This window comes from Dicentrarchus labrax, unplaced genomic scaffold, assembly GCF_905237075.1.
Source record: "Dicentrarchus labrax unplaced genomic scaffold, dlabrax2021, whole genome shotgun sequence".
In the NCBI taxonomy this organism is placed as follows: Eukaryota; Metazoa; Chordata; class Actinopteri; family Moronidae; genus Dicentrarchus; species Dicentrarchus labrax.
The window spans coordinates 30,595,616-30,616,738 of record NW_026136721.1 but is presented as its reverse complement, the minus strand read 5'-3'; the positions used below and the strand labels follow the sequence as shown (position 1 = coordinate 30,616,738).

Below are 21,123 nucleotides of genomic sequence, written 5' to 3'. Positions count from 1 at the left end.
AACAATTTTGTCTTGTGTAACGTCTCCTGAGCCCCAATGTGGGGATTTAGTCCTGAGGTACAAATTCCCAACAACTGGCTTATATACTGTACTGTACATACACACATTACCAGCTACCGCAGTGCACAACTTTAGGATGATTACAAACTGTTTTGTACTGTTTAAAGTATGAGCACAGTACAGAGTATGAGGCATCCCTTTAATGCTCAGATTTTCCAGTTTGCTTCTTTTTAAAGTAACTTTTTCACTCTGTCTGACAATATCATACTGTATACTCTGTATTAACATATTTCTGAAACAAGTGAGCTAGAAAGCTGCTTTTCTCACCTCCACACAGCTGCCCATTAGGGCCTGAAAGTGGTGTGAATGTTTGGATTGTCGATTTCAGAAGGTTGCAGAAATGGTCGGACACAGCCCCAATAGGGGATTTACCAAGCTATTCACTCATCCAACAAGCAGTTCTGCCGGAGTGTACTGACTCCTTCTTTTGTTTCTCAATACTTACCCAATTACCTCATTACTCCAACTTCCTAAAATAGCAGGGCAGTGAAGCTTTTAGCAAAAATGACTCAAGCAGGAGTAAGTTCACCGGTGTATGAAAACACATTTGGTGCTCTAGTGAGTATTTACTGCAGCAGGAAGGTGGATGTGGAATTTAAGATAAACTACTGTGCTCATGTTCATGGTAATAAAAGATGTCATCCAGTGCAACATTTTGGCTACTTTTTGTCATTTAAATTTTTTGTTTTTGGACAACAACCGTGGTTAAGAAGGCAGGTTTTAGCTACAGAAGCAGATGTTGTTTTAAAAAGTCTTTTAGGAGGATTTGTTGACAAAAAGAATAAAGAATATAAAACTCTTACCATATGAAAAAACAAGATAATAATGCTAACTAATGCATACTTACTTCTTAAACTCATATACAGAAATAGACACACAGTACAAGTTACAGCACACACACACACACACACACACACACACACACACACACACACACACACACACACACTGCAGGTCTCTGGAGCTGCACCTTCAGGCCAGATTAGTTTGAGTGACTCAGAGGCAACTCTCCTGCTGTGTAATTGAACACTACTACTGTACCCTCTCTCTGTTCAGACACTTAAAGACACACACACACACACACACACACACACACACACACACACAGATGTATTTTGGTTGCTGTGTTAAATCCTACATTGTGACGATTTTTGAAAGAAAAAGATAAGAAAGTGTGTGAAAGAGAAGTGAAGAAGGAATATTAAAGTGAGAAGAAAACAGGGGAGAGAGGCACACGAGAGCAGAGAGAGATGTAAGACGGAGGGGTAAGAAAGAGAGAATAAAGCAGGGGAGCCTTCTCTTTCCTTAAATACTCCTGCTGAGATGCTGCTCCGCTGATCAAACGGCGAGAGAAAAGAGGTGAGGGGGCGCGCGTAGGAGGAGGAGAGAGAAAGAAAGAGATATAGAGTGCAGAAGAAAGAGATAGAGAAGCTGCTGAACGGAGAGAATGAAAGGAAAGGTAGGAAGTACGAAGGATAGTTGAATGGTGGCAGCTGTCAAATTAGAATTGTGAAGAGGTGTGACGGCACGGACAAAGATTTGACTTCTACAAGATATTAGTGCCCCCTTGGCTCTCCAGCTGTCCACCTCCCTTTTTAATCTGTCAGGTTTTATTTCATCACAGAGAACTCAGTCACATACTTGTAACAGCAGCAGAAACATCAGCCGACTGGCACTCTGCTGACGTCAGTGACAGTGATGACCGCCATCTTAGGGATCTACAGCAGGGAGATGGATAGGGAGACGCTTTTTAAGTGTGTTAAGAGTGTTCTGTACCTGCGGAAAGTGTACTCGCACTGTGTGTGTGTCTGTGTACGTGTTGTTTGCCTGCATATGACAGTTCTTAAAAAAGCCTTATGGTGTTTGCGCCCCTGTGAACTCGGCATCAGCATCCTGGCACCTGCACACACACACACACATTCATACACAGACTGGCCTGAAGTTCAGGCTTTAACTTAAGCTGACAGTTGGACAGCACAGTCTTGTCCCACTCTGAAAGTAACATTAGCAGATATCACTATGAAAACACGCACATTTTGTCATGAAAGCAGATTTTTGTCGAGGAAAAGAGAGAAAACTTGAAAATTAAACACCGTGAGGAGCAGGTGTAACTTGATTTTTGGTAACACTTATTATAAGTGTACATAACTTATCATCAGTAATGAATGTTAATACTAATAAATTCATGACTCAGCAGGAATTACAGCTCTTTTTTTTTTTTGAGTTCACTCTTCACACAGTCAGCACCACAACAGTCTATGTGGTCTAAACTGTGAATCATTTTTGCTTTGACACAAAATGTGTTTGGTGACCAGATCTTTTAAAATTCATGAACTCTTTTCTCACCAGCACAACTGACCAAATGTAGCTCCAGTTCTGGACACATTATTTTCAAAACGTCTAAACTGTTAGTAACATTTTATTGTTTTTCATAAGGTTGATACTTAAAAAAAATTCTAATTATTTACTCTACACGTGAGTAGCGTCATTGTAATAGGCTTTGTAACAGTCCACTTTTCTCAATTTTTTAGAATAAAATTTTCAGAACATTTGTGATTCTCTCCATACATTATTCGGTTATTATTTGGGGAGCCCTGGTAGCTCAGCTGGTAGAGCTGGCGCCCCATGCACTAAGGCTGAGTCCTTGCTGCAGCAGCCGTGGGTTTCGGCTCCGACTCTCTCTCCCCCCTTTCCTGTCACTCTTCAGCTGTCACGATTAAAGGAAATAAAAGCCCCAGAAAATATATTTTAAAAAGGCTCAATTTAAAGTATATGGCTCATTCTGTATTTTCTTATTCTCAATAAGTCCCATGATGTGTAAATCTGTATCTCTATACTTTCTGACTTCCCTTCTGTGGCACTCAGCCCAAAGCATGTTCTTACTGAAGATGTAAATCTTTCAAAACAGGTCACAAAGATCTTTAACAAAAAGAAGAAGAAAAAAAATATTGTTTCCTACAACTGCAGGGCACTGTTCCAGCAAATGTTACTAAAACGGGAGGAACTATTTTTATCTGCGGATTAATACACATTTGTTTGCAAATGTTGAGGGGAATAAGTCATTTAAACTTAAGCTACACAGACAATATGATATTGATTACTGACAGCCTTGTTCTTTAAGTTCAAAAGCTAGTGCCACAAAATTGAATAAGAAAGCAATTTTGTATGTTGTTTCCATTATCATTATTATTATTTAGGTCTAAAACAACTAGAAATTAAATATGCCAAACATTATTTTGTGCCAACCTCTGTTTTATTCTCTGTTGTAATATTGTAAAATTAATAATTTGGTGTTTGGTACTAAAAAAAAAAGCAATCTGATGACTCTGGAACACCTTAGGCTTTTGTAAATTGCGACAGCTATTCAGTATATTCTTACTAAGTGTGTGTGCACAATTAGTCGACTAGTCAGTTACATGATTACTAATCTCAGTAGTCAACACTAGAAATACTGGTTGATTAAACAAATGATTTATTTATTATTGTACAACGCTGGTTAATTGTGTCTTTACAGATACAGCCTCAGCAGGCGGCAGCCCCTCGTCCCTGCCCAAATGCCACCGCTGGTTTTAAGAGTCCTCTTTGTCCCACTTTAGAAGTCATAGTCATAACATTTGGTTACTGTGGTATGCTTTGAGATTCTAGCAGCTGATTTCACTCTACCATCTAACCTCACACAACTAATCTGTTAGAGAATGGTGGAGCTGGAGTTGAAAAGAAAACACCCAAAGTATGGTAGGTTAAGAGCCTCGCTGTATATGCAGACTGACAGGACATGTTTAGATAGCTAACGTAGCGTTATCTTACATGCTCCCTAAAAGCTGTAACATTATCTTCTGTAACTTCACACCATTGGCGATGCCATTATCTCTACATTTTGTCGTTCACAAAGTGAATCCAGCCAGTTGTGACAAAAAATAGAAAAAGGCATCGTGTACTAAGTTATTCCACAACGATCAATCACCCATGAGCCATCAATCTCTCTCTCGTCTATAATAACATGAGCAGCTTATTCATTTTCTTTCTAATCATTCACAGAGTTATCTGCCCAAATGTTGTTGTCCATATGTTGCCAATTTCAGTAGTATCCCAACGTGTTTATTTACTGACATTTAAATACGATAATGTAACATCTGCGACCGCATCAAATGCATATAACACGATACTGATGTAAATAACAGTAACTTGTGGAGCCTGGCTGTGTGTGTGTAGTTTGTGTGTTTACAAAGTCTTTAAATTGTGCTTAATTTTGCATTTTTTCAGAGCGTTTAATTACTTTTAGACTAGTCGTCTAGTCTAAATTCAAATTCAAATCAATTGATTAAAAAAAAAGACCAAAATGATTAACTGATAATGAAAATAATTAGTTGTTTGCAGCCCTATTATTATGTCATTACCATTTATAAATAATGAAATCTTTGGACATCATAACTGTGGATCCAGAGAGTAGTTTGACAGAAGAAGACTGATGAGGAGTCAGAGAGGAGTATGTGTGAGATGACTGAGAAGAAGAGCTGAGGTCTCAGAGGAGATTCACGCAGCTGTAATTTAAGTACATGTCCGTATCAATCAGCACATAGTTAAGTCAGACTTAAGACTCAAGTCACAAATACGATGACTCAGATCTCAAAATAATGAGTGCCCTCACTTGGACTCAAGCCACCATGAAGTAATGCTCAGGGCTCATTTAAACCAACAGACTAATTAATGTATCAGTTACACATGTTAGTTAATGATCTTAAGTAAGATTTTTATGTGCCATGTATGGAGTCATCACATTACACTCTCTAATTAGCACGGACCTTCATGAGTTCATATGCCATGCATTTATTCATGCATTAATTCAAGCTGAGTCTTGCGCTTATTAATGCATGAATTACAGATAAGTTCCGTACACTTACAGTATATTAAAGTGGTACATTACTTTATGGATCACTTTTATCAGAGCGTGAAAGTCAAAGAGCAGTTGTCCTTTTTCAGAGGAGTTTGTTTCTGAGAAGTGGACGGGCTTTGAGGTCAAAAACATTAGCTAGAAATAAGGAGATTATCACTAATGCTGCATTGTGATACTAGCTTATGTATTCTGAATTTATTATTCAAGCTGCAGCACAAAAGCCTTTGTTTAACCATTAGAGACAAACCCTGCTGAGCAATTAAAGGTGGACCAACAACACAGAGCACTGGTTCAGACATTGTTTTAGAGCTAATCTGAAAGCTTTTCAGCCAAGAAATGACTGTATCCATGCAAGTATTTCCCATCTATACAAGGTCTTTTAGTAAACAGTTTGAAAAATAGAATATTTTGCGGGCGCCTGGATAGCTCGCCGGGTAGAGCTGGCACAGCATGTACCAAGGTTGAGTCCTTGCTGCAGCGGCCCGGGGTTCGAATCCAATCCGCTTCCGGGTAAATGTGTAGATTTACCCGGGTCAGAGCAGACTACATGACTTCCTCCGAGCAACATCCACCTCTGACTCCTTCTACATGCTCCTGTGGGATTCCTTGGTTTAGGGTTGACTTGATGCCAGAAGAGTGAGCACAGCTTTCTTTCTCTGAGGGTAAAAGGACTGAAAGCTCATCGCAGTGACCCTGGCACCTCTCACTTCTGCAGCACCTCTGACAGGATACCTCAGGGAGAACAGGGATAAGCTGTTTCTAAATCCACAAAAAAACATTTACACAGGATTATCAAATTTCCTCAACTCCTCTGCTATCTGTGTGAGGAAAAACTGTTGGTCCGCTTCTCTGTGGTCAGAACAGATTGAACGTAGTTCCTCCTGAGTCTGAACATCAACAGTTGAGTGTATTCTTCTTTTCATGCTGTTCCAGGGAGGCTGAAGGCGAAAATGTACTGCAAATGTTCTGGCTGTCTGAAAGAGATTAAAAGCTCCTCAGATGTTTGGACAGGAGGTTCTGCATCACCCAATTTCTGTAACTTTCCAAAATTAACAGTCGGCTGCTTTTTGTAGTGGTTTCTGTAGGCAGAACGGTGGTTAGCATTGTCACCTCACCATCAAAAATATGCATGGAAGTTAAATCTTCAGTCACTGCATTTGACTGGAGCGAAGCATGGTGGCTGCGTACTGCTGCTAGTACTTTGGATCTGTCAAATGCAGAGAATTAATTTCCCAACAGGGATCAGTAAAGGATAAATTAACTCATCCAGGTGTACACAGGTATAAGATATACAGAACTCCACACTCTTCACACATTACTGCCCTCCACAGACTAAACAATGCATTACTTCAATCACACTGTTGGGTATAGACCTGTGCTGGAGCTGTCATTGTTTTCAAATTGCACCTGCCTCCAACGCACCTGTCACACATTTAGGTGTGCAGAGATTATTTCTATAAACATCGAGAAAATTGTAATCATTCCTCCATATAGTCCATATAGGGTGAGCAGGTGTCCCACTTTTGTTCCATTGTCCCCACATCCACACATAATGAGACTAGTCTGACATCTTGATGGAGACTGGTTTTCCAAAGTCAAACGACTGGCTGACAGACGCTTTTCTAATATTTTTTTTTTGTCCCATGGTTGTGAAGAAAGCAGGGAAGGCTGTTATCACGGGGTTGTGTTTAATGTCAGTCAGTTGGTGTACATGTGGGTCAAGTGCAGGTTAAACTGCCACCTTCTTTGCTGTGCTACACCCAACAGGGAAAATAGTGAGTCACCACAATCACACACTATGCATACTTAGGCAGAATAGGATGGAAACTACCACAAATAAAATGACATGTAGCTACAACAACGATTGGGAAACTGCCTATAATTGGGTACAGGTGGTGGAAGGCAACTATCGCAGACTATTACATATGACCATATGAACTGTGAAACTTTATCTTCCTTTTATGTGGCACTTAGTAAAGTTGCATTGAAGTCCTTCACATGCCTAGCCTTCAGCCTAACCTGCATAGTCTATACTGAATCAGCCAGAGGGCTAAGCATAGAGATGTTACAACCAACAGGGAACAGGAAAGTTAGACAGACATGTCAAAACTTACTGAGACTGCCTCACAGCATTGGTAACGTGTCCTACATTGTCCCACACAAACATGCTCTTTGTCCCACATTTGGTTTGTTGGGATCTAGCCACCCTATATCCGCACTTGCTGAGAAGGTGATTGCAACCTTGTGCAACTGTAATATAAGAGATGGGGGATAAAATCCACTCAAATGCATTGTAAATTTCAGTTATACTGGAAACCTAATTGCAGGTTTTTTTTAGTACAAAATTGGCTCTTTCTGTTACAACCCCTCTATTACAGCTCAGCAAGGAAACAATGTCACAGGAAATGCAGAGAGGGAATGTTGTACAAAAAGGCTGTAACTTGATTTGGCTTTTTTTCTTCTTCTGGGGGGCTATTAGCTTTGGTTAAACTTCACAGTATATTTTTACTTAGAATAGGGACTGTGGGTTTCGTCCTTCTTATATTGGAGTCACAGTCTCTTCACAGCCATCGTGGAGAGGAGGAATGATTACAGCGACCAATAACTTATAGGCATATGAGTATTGTGTTAAGATAGCCTTGAAAAATTCATAACTCATCCTTTACGCACAACAGCATGTCAGAATGGATCTCATCCTCCCCCCGCACCTTCCACTTACCACAGGTGTAATTTTATGAGGAGGCAAGGAGACTTGTCATACCTAATATTTCATATAAATCATTTATCCCCCTCAATTAACTCTATAGAGTGTCCATGACAATCTCACCTCTCCTCAAACGTATGAGAGAAAGAGAAACAGGCAGACAGACACTGCAGCCAGGGGTTCAGACATTATGGTCGTTCTCACACAGCAGACCAGTAAGTTCATTAGAGAGAAAGTTTCACTTTCAGTTATAACAGTAGATAGATAATGTGGGTACCTATAAAGGTTGATAGATAGATAACAGTGGATAGCCTTAAGCTAACATAACAGCAGTTGGTGTCATGATTGTTAGCCATAATACACTTTAAAACATTAAGTAAAAAAACTGTTTTGTTTGGCCACTTGGTGGCAGCAGGAAAAAGCCACTGACATATCACCTCCTTTTAAGCTGATATAGCAGTCTTGTTAGCAAACAGTTGTGTACACATCCACCTTTTACAGAACATTATCATAAATTTTGAGTTGTGTTTTTGGCTGCTGCTGCGTCAACACCCGAGGGAAATATCTGACTCTATAGCTGCTAAATGTTCCACTATGTTCACCAGCTAGTCGCTAAAAGTGTCTGTTTGGGTGCTGAGCAAGCAGTGGGTTCTGCCTGCTGCAGAAATCAAGGAGATTACCAAAACAGTAAAGACAGCAACAAATAGCAGAAACTCTTTGCGTTGCTCCGTAAAGCTGAGAAGAGTTACAGATTCAGGTGGTAATTCTCTGGAGGTCCATCACTACAAGTGACCCCTTTTACATCGTCACAGTTTTCTCATTTCAAATATATCCGCTTTAAAGGACCATTGTGTAGGATTTAGTGACATCTAGTGGTGTAGTTGCAGATTGTAAATCCCTCGCTTCACCCTCCCTTAGAGCCAGCGGTTCAACACGGCAGCGACCAGCAACGTCTGTAGATAATAACGGCTCATTCTAAGGTAACAAAAACACTACTACACTAATGAAAACATAGATCCTCTTAAATGTTACACACTGGACCTTTAACTGGAAGCAGGAGAAAATGGCTTACTTGGCTTTGTCCAAGAATATAATCATCTGCCAAGTTAATTAGTTAATTAGCAGCATGTTCTGTTTATTGCTTGTTCAACCCATACAAAACAGAATGAATGAAAAATTATATTAGTATATTCCGAAAGGACGACCTATTGAATCATCAGAAAACAAATGTTTTGTTTCTTTTTCTTTCCCACTGCTGTACTGTAGTCAGAATTACAGCTAACATTTCCCTCCCTTTCTCAGTTCACTGCTTGGGTCAGTATGTCATGCTAAGTGCCAGACGTAGAGTATATGCAGTATATTATTCACATGAATAGTATCCCATTAAGAGCACAGTGCTCTCGTCAATGAAGAATATAATTGTGGTGGCTTGAGCAGTTCCCAGTAGTTCTCTCCCCCAACCCTGAAATGAAAATTATGCCTTTTCCACTAACAAGCTTTCTTACTGACCTCAACTGAGGAAATTGACTCAGGCCCTTTTGAATATTTGAGTCCTTCCTCCCAAATTATATGTCTCACGGGTTTAGGAGTTCATGAAAATTATTCTCGCACTTTCAGACAGTAATCTCACTCAAGATCAGTGTGTCTCTAACCTGCAGAGCACAGACAGGTCACTGATCTGCCTCCTCATCCTGAGTCACCAAAAGGATTTTTTGTACTTCTCTGACGCATCCTGATACACGTCTGTAATCTCCTCCTGCACCGGACCTTTTCATCCCCAACCTTTCTGTTGAATTCTCTTCATCTTCAAATGGGCTTAAAAGACTTCCGTTCTCAGCTGGACAGCCTCACTCAACTTTCATGTCCAGCAGCAGGTTCTTGGGTTGCTTTTTTTGGCCACTTGGGTACAGCAGGGGAACAGGCCAAAAACTCAACACTGACGTATTAACACCTGATAAAGTTGATAAACAGAATCCTGCAGAAACAAACCAGAATTAATTGTCAATATTCTTCAATCCAAACACCTGTCTGTCATCTGAACTGAGGGCCTTGTTTCCCTTTGGAAACCAACAATATGACAAACACAGCCACTTCATTGGGCGACTCTTTGTATGAATACCCTTGAGGAAAGATTGTGTAAAAACAGCTGTAACCACTTTTGCCTTCAGATGTAATCACAAGTCCTGCATACTGACCCCTTTAGCGAGGGGTCATGTTCAATATTCCATTTCAATAAGTTCTGCTTTGGTCTCCATCAACTCCTGAGGGAAATATTCAGCTCTTTAGCAGGTAAATGCCCCGCTGTGTTCACCAGTTAGTCTCTAATTTTGTCTGTTTGCTGTTTGGTGCAGGGCAGGTAGTTTGCAATGGGTTTCTTAGAGCTGTTTTTGCTGAAAATAGCTGACTGCTCCTGCTGCTCGAAATGATGTTGTTGTGAGCGGTGAGACTGAATAAAAACAGTAAAGTTGTGAGGGTAAACCCAAAACAATTAGCTGAAAGAGCCAAAAAGACTCTGTAGAGCTGATGGGAAATGCAGAGTTTGATGATAATTATTGTACCACTTCAGGCAACCCCTCCGACATTGTACAGCATATTATTTACATTATCACTTAGTAATTGTTTTGTTTTTTTATTTATTGCCCATCAGTAGTTCCCAGAGCCCAAGGGGATGTCTTTTGTTTGACCACTGGTTTGAACACTGAAAAACAGAGATATACAAAGATATTGGATTTACAATGATATAGAACAACATGTCCCAGGGGTCCAGGGGCTGGGGCGTTGACCATTAGGCACAACGCCTACACTTCCCCATCTCTCTCCTCCCACATTTCCTGTCATCCCTCTACTGTTGGCTATCCAGTATAGACGAAAAATACCCATTTGCCAAAAATTAGTAAAATAAGACAATGCCATAAAACCGAGAGAAGCAGCAATTTATCACATTTGACAAGCTATAAATGGAAAATTAGTTTTATTCTCATTTTACAAAATAAAACACAAACTCACAACATCACACACTGAACAAAAAGTCAAATGAGTCCATAAAGAACCACTGTGTTGCCTTACTTCAACAATTAATCCATTATCAAAATTTTGTCCATTTCCATTGATTGACTCATAGTGGCACTAAACACAAGCACTCACCGACAAATGTCCTCATCAACACATTTCCATGTCCTTGACCTCCGAGAGAAAAGCACAACAAGGTGATGGTTAAAACCACTGAGCTGAAAACAACATTTTCTGTTTTGCAGGCTCGCTTTTTTTTTTTAAGTTAATGGTGAAGAGAGTCCGGTGAGGGTCTGAATCTGAGCGATCGACCCACAGAGGTACAGTACAGGTTGGGCGCTGTCGAAGGCTAATGGCTCACTAAGTCACACCAGGTAAAGCCTGCTGAAATATTTAAAATGTACCAAAACGAAACATCACTTCAAGCACAGAATATTGGAAAAATGGAGCGATGCTGAAGAGAGGGCAAGTGGGACTGTGAGTGTGTGTGTGAGGGCAAGTGTGTAGGTGTGTATGAGTGAGTTAACACGTAGAGGAGTTGATCCTATCAGACTCTTGTCAGGTCCTGTTGGGTTTTTCTATATAAACCTGTGAGCAAGGAGACTTGCGCTACACTTACACTTTTTACCCTCCCTTCCTGTCTATATGTCTCTCACTCCACACACACACACACACACACACACACACACACACACACACACACACTCTGTCAGTCTCTTCCTGTTTTCTTCTGTCTTTCTACATTTCCCCCTTTCTCACATCATTAGTCTCTCCATGTCTCTCCTTGCTCTCTCCCAGGAGCTCACTGAGGATTTAGGCCTCCTCTCCTCCTAGACTCACCTACATCCTTTCATCCTGTTCCCTCCTCTCATCCTCCTCCTCCTCTTCACTACCCTCTCCCTCCTTTTCTTCTCTCTTCTCTCTCTCTACCCCCTCCTTGCTTAACCTGCTTCCTGAGCCCAAAAAATAAACCCACACACACACACACACACACACACACACACACACACACACACACACACACACACACACAGACACATTACACACTGTGCACACGCATACAGAATCAAGCCCAAACCCATCTGCAGCCAGAAGCACAACATCTAATCCTTATGCTTGGGGAGGAGGGGGACCTTGCAATCATTCCTGCTCTCTTTCTGCCCACCATTCATTTTGTTTTCTCTTCTCTTCTTCAATCATTTTCTCCATCCTTTAATGCGTGCCCAGCATCCCACTGGTAGGTGCTGCTTGTGAGGATGCACAGGGACTGATTCATCTTTTTGGACCTTTCTTGTCCAGTCCAGTGGTTGTCACTCATGAGCCAGAGAGATGCACGCAGACCGCCGTTTAAAACCACAAAAGCCAATTTCACTCATCGGCACACCTTCTATTAAAAAAGTGAAATAAGCTGGTGTACTGTTTGGTTGGGATGAAAACCTGACGGCTGTAAGCTCTGCGTGGCACATGACTGAAAGCCACTAGACTTGAAGTGATGCTACGGTCCTGCTGCGCTGGACGCTGCTGCCGCCCTGTGGCCACCCGCCTGAACCGCAACCCTGCTTCTATAATGACCGTTTGATTTTTAGAGGAGTTGCATCACGGCCCCCCTCACACACACACACACACACACACACACACACACACACACACACACACACACACACACACACACACACACCACCACCACCTCCACCACTACCTCCCCTCTCCATCCACCCTCCACCACCACCACCACCACCACAACCCCTCCTCTCTGGGTTGGATAAATATTGCTGGAAGATATATAACGTGTTGCTATGGTGATCAGCTCATGGGTTTTTTTTTTTTTCATGGCATTTGTGGAAGACAGGGACATGCTGGTGCGCAGGGAGCTCTGAAGATCTGGTGTGTGTGTGTGTGTGTGTGTGTGTGTGTGTGTGTGTGTGTGTGTGTGTGTGCAAGCATGTTTATGTTTGAGAGAAAAGGAGGGAGGGAGGGGAAGGGGGGGGTGCTCCTTTTGAAGAGGAGGAACATTCACAAAAACATAGCAGACCCAAAAATAGGAGACAATCTCTCAGACCTTGTGTTTTCATGCACGCCACGCGCTGCTCACCTACCGTAGCCTATGTGCACAAAACTAAGAGCCCTGACTAGCAGCCGTCTCTGGGGAGTGTTTAACCTCTCTTCCTCCTCCTCTCCTCCTTCCATGTCTCCTCCACCACCTCTCCATCTCCCTGCTCTCCGGCTGCTCTATCTCTCTGGGGACACATTCTCAATCTGCCTGATTGGCTTCTGTTTATGTGCATGTGCTAATGTGTTAATGTGTTTGTGTGTATGTGAGTGCATAAGCATGCTGTCCTCTATCAATTAGCGCAACCTGGTGCAGCAATTACCAGTACCCATTGTGCTTATGCTGTGTACGTCGGCGCACATCCGCACATGCACACGAGGGATAACTAGTGCATCATTGATCGCCAGCTGTCTGCCATTGAAGACTCCCTAATGGTCAAGCCCACACATGCACACAGTTGCTATGACGGAATGGACGTTTGTATGTGTGTGTCTGTATTGGTTCACAAAACACACCACCAACTCTCTCTTTCAGACCAGACGGCATCCTAGGAGACACCTATATGTGTGTGTTTATGAGTGTGTGTGTGTGTATGTGTGTGAGCTGATACCAGCGCAGCCCAGATGGCCATCTTCGAGGGGTTTTCTGGAACATTCAGACACTTGTTGCTTCTCGTCATGTCTCTTTCTCTCCCTCTCTCTCCCTCACACACGCACAGTGCTTCTTTTGAAGTGTGAAACAGCTTGCGGTCAGCTCTGCTCCTCTTCTATGGTTCCATCAAATAGCAGCCTTTAGAGCCTTCAGATACATGATGAAACAAAAACAACCGTGCAGTGTTAGCAGAGGAAAGAAATAACAGATATTCTCGCTGGATGTGGTGGATAAACAATGCAGTTCTGTATCTTCCTCTGTGGTGATGGACCGGTAGAGTCAGGAGATCAAACAGTAGCATTCACTTTTGGGAACCCAAAAAGTTCACCCCAAAGTACAGTCAGCCTGGTAGCTTTCCTCTAGCACATCAAAGGCCGTGGCACCTCCTTTACGACTGTCTTTAGGTGTGGTGGTTCTTTGGCAGTGATTTAGTGAAGATAGACAGCGGAGCTTAGTGAGAGCTGCTGTGTGTGTGCTGGCACTGAGGTCAAACTGGCTGTCAGATCAGAGAGAGACATGGAACCAAATACCTGACTTCTGCTATACAAGGGGAAACATGATTTTTGGCTTATTTTAGGGACTGTAAGAAAGTTAATTGGGAGCGAGGACGGGTCAGAAAAGGGAATGGGTATTGTAATTTTTCTTTTGGCTGAAGGGAGTCTCAATTTTTGCAGAGAGCAGGATAGGGTCCTAATTTCTATACCCCGTGCTCAGTTCAATTTTCAGCCCAATTTGAAATTTCACTGCTCCTGTGCACATCGGTGGCTGTATTATCATTCCATTAAGATATTGAGGTTAAAAGTTTAGTATAGCATTTTAAATTCTTTAATGCCGTGCCTCTTTTAGTAAATAATGATTAAACAAGTACACAGTCATATTATTGACATATTGAGGAGACCCTCGTTCAGCACACCTCCACACCCCAATGATTTTCATACACTCCGTTATAAATATAAAGCATTGCTTTCCATCAAAGACCATAATACTAGAAGATGGTTTATATGTCTACCATGACTGCGTACTGCTCTTGTTTTAAGATTTAAAAGACAGACCGGGATCCAGGTCGGCATCAAAATACACATAATGACAGACTATCTTTTGGATTTTTAGACGATTCCCAACTCAAAGGATGAATCAAGCAAGTCAGACTCATGACTGCTAAATAATGGCTTGTGAAAATGCCATCAAGTTTTGCAGGTATGCTGTGAACAGATGTGCATGTATTGTCTGAACAAATATTTTTTTCAAAGTGATCCTGTAGGCTTTACGCAGCAAATGTGATAAAGATTGGATAAAATTTGTAGGAGTGGTAAAAAAAAAAAAATAAAAGTGTGAAAATATGTGTGTAGGTGGAAATGGTTGTGGCCTATTTGGACACATTTTTGCTTCAAGGCCTTATGGTTAGATGGTTTTGGTGCTAAACTTAATCAAACATTTAAAAAAAAAAAGTCTCTCCTGGGCTCATTATCTTGATTACAAGCAAATTATATCAAATTATAAGTCAGTTATCTACTTTTTGACATATCCTTCTAACTAACGATGCATAAACAGGACTGAAAGCACAACGTTCTTGGCAGAGGTCATAAGCTTTATTAACTGTCTGGTATCCATGGCAGCTCCAGGTCTGTCCTATTCACATTCGTTTTTTAAGTGTTAAAAGATGCCGCTGCCTAGGTGAAGTACATAACTACCTCTAATTGCTCATCATTGTGACACAACTGCACACTAATGCACTGAGTCATCTGAAATGCTGCAATTTGAATAATTTTGTCATCATGATTTGTTGCAAACGGTTCTATTTCACCCTGTGATATTTTGTTTCACAATTTTGATTTGTCCTTAAAATGCCTCCCTGTGTGTAAATACTGCTTACAATTATCTCTTTGGAAGCATAACTCTAGATAGATAGAAAAACTCCACAGCTAATTGTTTTTAATGGAACGGTACAGAGTTTGTTTGTATGTTCAATATTTTGCTATCCGTCAATTAACGTTGCATTTCAGGTTCCTGTTAAGCACAAGCTCCTTTTTAAAAAAAAGTAAAAACAGAAAGCAGAACAAAGTAGTCTATGTCGCCCCCATGTGTTGGCAAAGTTGAACTGTGCAGTGATCTCAAAATGTGTCCGTTTGTTGACAACCTGCTTCACAGAACTCTGCTATACAGTTACAATAACAAACAGATATACAACTACTACAGCCTTTCAGTACATGCTTTATTCTCCTGTCCTTGGTAAATGTATCTGAATATCAAGCTCTTTATAAATGAGATGAATGATTAAGTACCTGAGGAGGAACAAGGCATTTGTTAACTGAGCAGCACTGTAATTGATAATAGCTAAAAAATCTCAGGTTTTTCCACTTCATTGCACTCTTCATCACTTTGAGAGGAAGTATTTTCCTTTACTGAAATAAAACCATGTCAAGCCGGTAATGCAAAAAGTCAGTAAAACATCAAATCCAACCGGGATAAAACACAAAGACAATGCAGATAAACGCTTGTATTTTCTTTAATGTCAGAATTGTACATGGACATCCCGATGGATTTGCACTTCTTTTTACAATATGTACCACATATAACAGCACCTACAAGTTATTTACACACATTACACAAGATTGTATCACAAAGCAGTGTGTAAAATTAGCAAAACAAGTGTCCCAAGCCTTGCTGAACCATCGCACCCAATAGTCCGTGAAGTGGCTGAACAAAGTAAAATATCACAGCCCCCCTACTAGTTCACAGACAATGCCCCCATGTAATTATCGAGGGTTAAAGCTGAAATCTTAAGTGTGAGAATGTTGCAACTCTTAAAGAGATAAAATGATGACAGTGCACCACTTCAAGTTCTTATAAATGGGCCTGATGTAAACATAAAGTAGGTAAAACGCAAGCTTTGAAACACTGTTACTGCGAGTACTCAGTCAACTGTATTTCGCCGCTGAAAGGGAAACGGTGTATATTTGGATTATTTGTAAACACTAAAATACCTATGGGTAATAGTGTGATTAGAAAATTGCAAATGACGCCAAACAAGAGTACTTAAGCAAAGAAATCTTTGTTGAAAACATATCTTGCTTTTCTATCTCTTGTCACCCCCACTACTCAAAGAGTCAGCTAACTCAGACAGTAATGATAGTCACCATTATCTGCGTACACTGACTGACCTGCTTTGTGATAAAACCCTGCTATGGGCTGCAAAGAGCAACTAATGAAAAAAAAAAATAGGATGAATTTAAGTAAAACGGAAAATAATTCGTTCAAGTGGGTGCTGGATTTGCCAGAACCCTGCATCCACATCCACATCCACACACACTCGCTCTCACACACTCTCTCTCTCTCACACACAAACAAACACACACACACAGTTGCACAACAACCAGAGATACTGTAGCAGCTTTCTCAAAGGCAAAGACAAGTACAACACAGTAAGTGGCAGTTCTGCTGTCAGATACGCAAACACACAGAGGAGCAGCAGAATGAGATACACACACTGACGAGCGTCTTGCGGCGAGCCACACGGGGGAGGGGGGAGGTGGATCAGCCTCTGAGAAGCCCCGGTTTCAGTCCATTCTGGTTTGGCCAGCACTCCACAGAGTAGGAGGAGGAGGAAGTATGTGTGAGAATGAGGGGAGGAGAACTGCAAACAGTAAGCAAGAGCCCGATCCATTTGATTATCAGATGTGAAGCACAGCCAAATAAATGCCTAAAACGCAACATTCTGCAATTTAAGAATTTGTGTATGACAAATGTGACATGTGCTGGCTTAGGTATCAGATCTACAGAGGGCAACCAAACAAACAGAAAAGAACATTTTCTAAAGAACAGAACACTACTACAAAGAGGGTGCGTGAGACAATAAAGGGGGTTATGAAGGAAAAATAAAAGGGGAGAAATATGTGGGGTTGGTAATAGCTGGGTTCCTTTATTTATAGCATTGCAACTAAGATGAAAAGAAGGAAGATTTCAATGGTTGGCCAAGGCATCAGTCCTCATCAGCTGTCCAGTCGGCCACCAAGGAGAGGACAGAAGAGGGATTAGTGGCGTAGGAAAAGTTCAGAGCATCCTGTTACGTTTATGAGTTGGTGAGTCTGTGATGACATCACTACAGGGGGCAGGGCCACGTTTACGATTGGCTGTGGAATCCAAATGGAGCGCCATCTCCTCAGCGATGAAGGTGTTGAGGTCCACGTCATGGAGACCATTCCTACGACGACTGAGGGACTGAGCGGGGTGAGTTGGGGAACCAGGAGGACCAGAACGCACAGAAATACTTGCCATGGCACCACTAAGGCCTGGAAGGAAGAAAAGGAAACATGAAGCAACTGCAAACTGTACAAACTCTAGCGTCTTACTCTTACAATACCACAGTTTGACCTACCATGCAGTGCAATGGCCTCTCTGAAAGGCTGCAGGTCGGTCTCCACAGAGCTGCCCGTCTCTGGGGGTGATGGCCGGCTTGCAGACACCATGGCAACTCTGGGCGGGGCACGAGCTGTCCGTGGAGGTGGGACTTTGCCACACAGGAAGCTGATAAGGTCTTCGCGTCTGATGGTTCTTCTGCGTTTCTTAACCCATGCGATCACATCCTTATTCCTGCGCTGGTAGCCTAAGTGGATGCCCAGGTCATAGCTCCGTTGGCGGGCCTCGATACTCTCTGATGACACAAAAGGACAAATGTTTTTTAGTAAATCCGGACAACCAAAACATACAGTGAACCACAAGATGGGTGACAGTCAAAATCACTTATTACTTACCTTTATACAAGTTAGTGACAGCTGTGGCTGCATTCTGGAAGGGCACCCAGAGAGAGAGGCCTTGCTGCTGACATACTCGATCTGTAAATTACATTAAAAAAAAAGTTGGTCAGATTGTGGTTATAACTTTTTTTTTCCCCAAATGTCACCGATGCTGCATAAACCCCCCACTGCCCCCCTCAAGCTCACATTTCTTCTTAACAGTTGAAATGGGCTCGCACTCAAAGAGAAAAATAACCAGTGGGTGGCGTTATCACAGGCAATGACTTCCAGACTACGTTCAAAGCCTTATTAATACATCCAGGGTCAAAAACAACTGCTGTGTGAAGACTAGAGATACATAACAGAGAGGTGAAGACCGTAGTTTGCCTTTCCTGCAAAAGTACAAGCACAAAAGGCTCCGGGCCTGTGCAACATCTCTACTACCAATCATCCTCTCGCAAGTTCAATTAGACTGCAAATCCTTGCATCTAATCTGCAGGGGCTGTCCATATGGTTTCCTCTACGAATGACTCACTGGTGTTACATTTTATGAAGATTGCAGCTGTGTTACAGCCTGAACAAACAGAGGAGGGGGGCTCTGTGAGAGAGGGATAATGACTGCACTTGACTAGCAGTGTCAAAATAAGGCTGTTTTGGTGTGAGAATTATATTCTTAGCCATTATTTTTACCCCCAGGAAATAACTTTAAGTGGTCATATCTAACCAACCATGATGTCACCATTTAATACAGACATTTTAAAATGGGGCCCACATGCATTTCCCGTTTCGGTGTGTCCCAATAGCAGAAGCTGACAAGTAATTTCCAAGCACCGCAATTTCAGTGTAATGTCCAGAACAGGCAGGACGAGACCTCAAACAACAACAGTTTACTTTAAAAAAAAAAAAAAAAAAATCCTTTCGCCATTTTGTTCTGGATGTTTACAACAATAGTCCTCAGCAGACTACCTTCGGTGTGTGTTGAAATAAAATTAAATAAACCGTCTTTGAGTCGCTGCTTATTAAAAGCCACCACACCACTGCGACAATTAAACTACCACTGCGTTTGACCGTCAACAAACGAGTTGTTCCCAGTCGGCAAACTCCTCCCTGTGTATCGCCATTTTGACGAGCTGGGTTACCAGTTAACGGGTGGACAAAAAAAAAACACAACAACATTTAATTGTGAGCCAAAACATTCAGAGAGTGAAAACACACGCTGCTTGCTAAACTACCGGCGTTTTTATAGGGGAGCCATTCGGCCTTGGGGCGCTGGAGAGAGGGAGGGAGGGAGGGGGAGACCTCTGACAACTGAAGCCACCGTGAGTCCGATCCCCAGCCCCTGTTGTCCCACATATCCTGACACGGTGACCGGCTGCTAGCAGCTGCTAGCGGGCTCGAGTTAGCTTCCGTCGGGGTCACGATGTCGAGGAGAGAACCGCGGAACCACCGATTATTATTATTATTATTATTTATTTATTTTAATTTAAAAAAGGCGCATTTTTGAATAAATACACAGTTTCGTGTCACTCAACGCAACCATGGAAACACACACACGTTAATTAAACGACGCTGTTCGTAAACGTAAAGGCTAGCACCGTTAGCCTAGCCCGTTGCCCTTTGTGTGTCTCCCTCTGGGTTAGCTCCCGTTAGCATTAGCTCCCGTTAGCATTAGCTCCCGGTAGCATTAGCTCCCGTTAGCATTAGCTCCCGTTAGCATTAGCTCTCGTTAGCATTAGCTCCCGTTAGCATTAGCTCCCGTTAGCATTAGCTCCCGTTAGCATTAGCTCCCGTTAGCATTAGCTCCCGGTAGCATTAGCTCCCGTTAGCAGTAGCTCCCGTTAGCATTAGCTCCCGTTAGCATTAGCTCTCGTTAGCATTAGCTCCCGTTAGCATTAGCTCCCGTTAGCATTAGCTCCCGTTAGCATTAGCTCCCGGTAGGTACCGACCTTTGTACAGCTGCGCTACCGCCGTGGCCGAGTTCTGAAACAGGTGCCACAGTTTCTGTTGGCTTTGTTCCGTCTCCTCCTCGTTTGGGTCCCCCTGCTCGGCCTCTGCTAAGCACTGCCGCTCCCACTTGGAGAACCAGTGTTCGGGGCCGTGCTCCTGGATCTCCGCTTCTCGCTCCTCCTTCCTCTCCTCCATAGCTAGCGTTAGGCGTTAGCTAGCAGCCCTACAAGCGAGTCTTTTTTTTTTTTTTTTGGAAATGTTGGATTGTTTGGTGTCCGCCGGTGTCAGATCTGGATTCTAGATGAGAAAGACGTTACACACCTCCCCACCCTGACAAGCTACAGTGGGGGGAAAAAAAAAAAAAAACCCAAACAATTCCTGTTAGAGTCGCATTGTGGACAGGTTCAATTCCGCCCACACGCCCTGTGTAAAGCACACCACACTAAAGAACGCGATGACAACACCTAAGAATTTCGGGGACTGGCCACGCCCATTTCCCCCCCCCACTGTGCTGAAACGCGATTGGTTGCAGGGGTTCTGTGGGCGGTTCTCTGTGCCGAACACGAAGCCTGATTGGACGACTACAAAATAAGAGAAAAAGGTCAGAGAAAAACAACGTTGATGTGAAGGAGGAGCCTCTCCACCAGCAGGTCGTACAGCATACTGTACGGCAGGGGGCAGCCGCACCATGGAGACAGGGACTACTAGGCTGTATTTATATTTGTTTATATATATATATGTATAACTGTACATATAAGTACGTGCCTTTGCTGTGTCTGCTCGTAAATTATGGAATGATCTGCCTCTGCACATTAAACAGGCCTCTTCTCTGTCTGTTTTTAAAACCAGTCTTAAAACCCATCTCTTCTCTGTGGCCTTTGACACCTAGTAAGATGTCGACTTTATTTACTTGATTTATTTTTTGTATTTGTTATTTTTACTTTTTGATTGCTTGTTATTGCATGGTTATTATTTTTATTTATGTCTTTTCATTTTATTGTTGTATTATATGTTATTTTGCGCCTCATGTGAGCTGTTATGTCTTTTATTTATGATGTCTTATTTATTCTCCTGT

General features: G+C 42.2%; 1 protein-coding gene across 1 annotated transcript; it reads right to left on the bottom strand.

The window, feature by feature from the left end:
- Positions 1 to 15,858: 15,858 nt before the first annotated feature.
- hapstr1b (HUWE1 associated protein modifying stress responses b) lies at positions 15,859 to 20,500 on the bottom strand. The gene is made up of 4 exons (XM_051386662.1): positions 20,048 to 20,500; positions 18,120 to 18,200; positions 17,744 to 18,019; positions 15,859 to 17,657 (listed from the first exon to the last, which is right to left on the bottom strand). The coding sequence occupies exons 1-4, from the start codon at positions 20,241 to 20,243 to the stop codon at positions 17,419 to 17,421; spliced, it is 792 nt and encodes a 263-aa protein (XP_051242622.1). The 5' UTR covers positions 20,244 to 20,500; the 3' UTR covers positions 15,859 to 17,418.
- Between the last annotated feature and the right edge of the window lie 623 nt (positions 20,501 to 21,123).

Bases quoted from the DNA above. Each gene is read 5' to 3' on its own strand.
- hapstr1b (XM_051386662.1), bottom strand. From the start codon at position 20,243: ATGGAGGAGAGGAAGGAGGAGCGAGAAGCGGAGATCCAGGAGCACGGC. The intron at 18,201-20,047 runs GTCGGTACCTAC...TGTAATTTACAG, and splicing joins GGTAGCGCAGCTGTACAAAG to ATCGAGTATGTCAGCAGCAA. The intron at 18,020-18,119 runs GTAAGTAATAAG...TTGTGTCATCAG, and splicing joins TGTCACTAACTTGTATAAAG to AGAGTATCGAGGCCCGCCAA.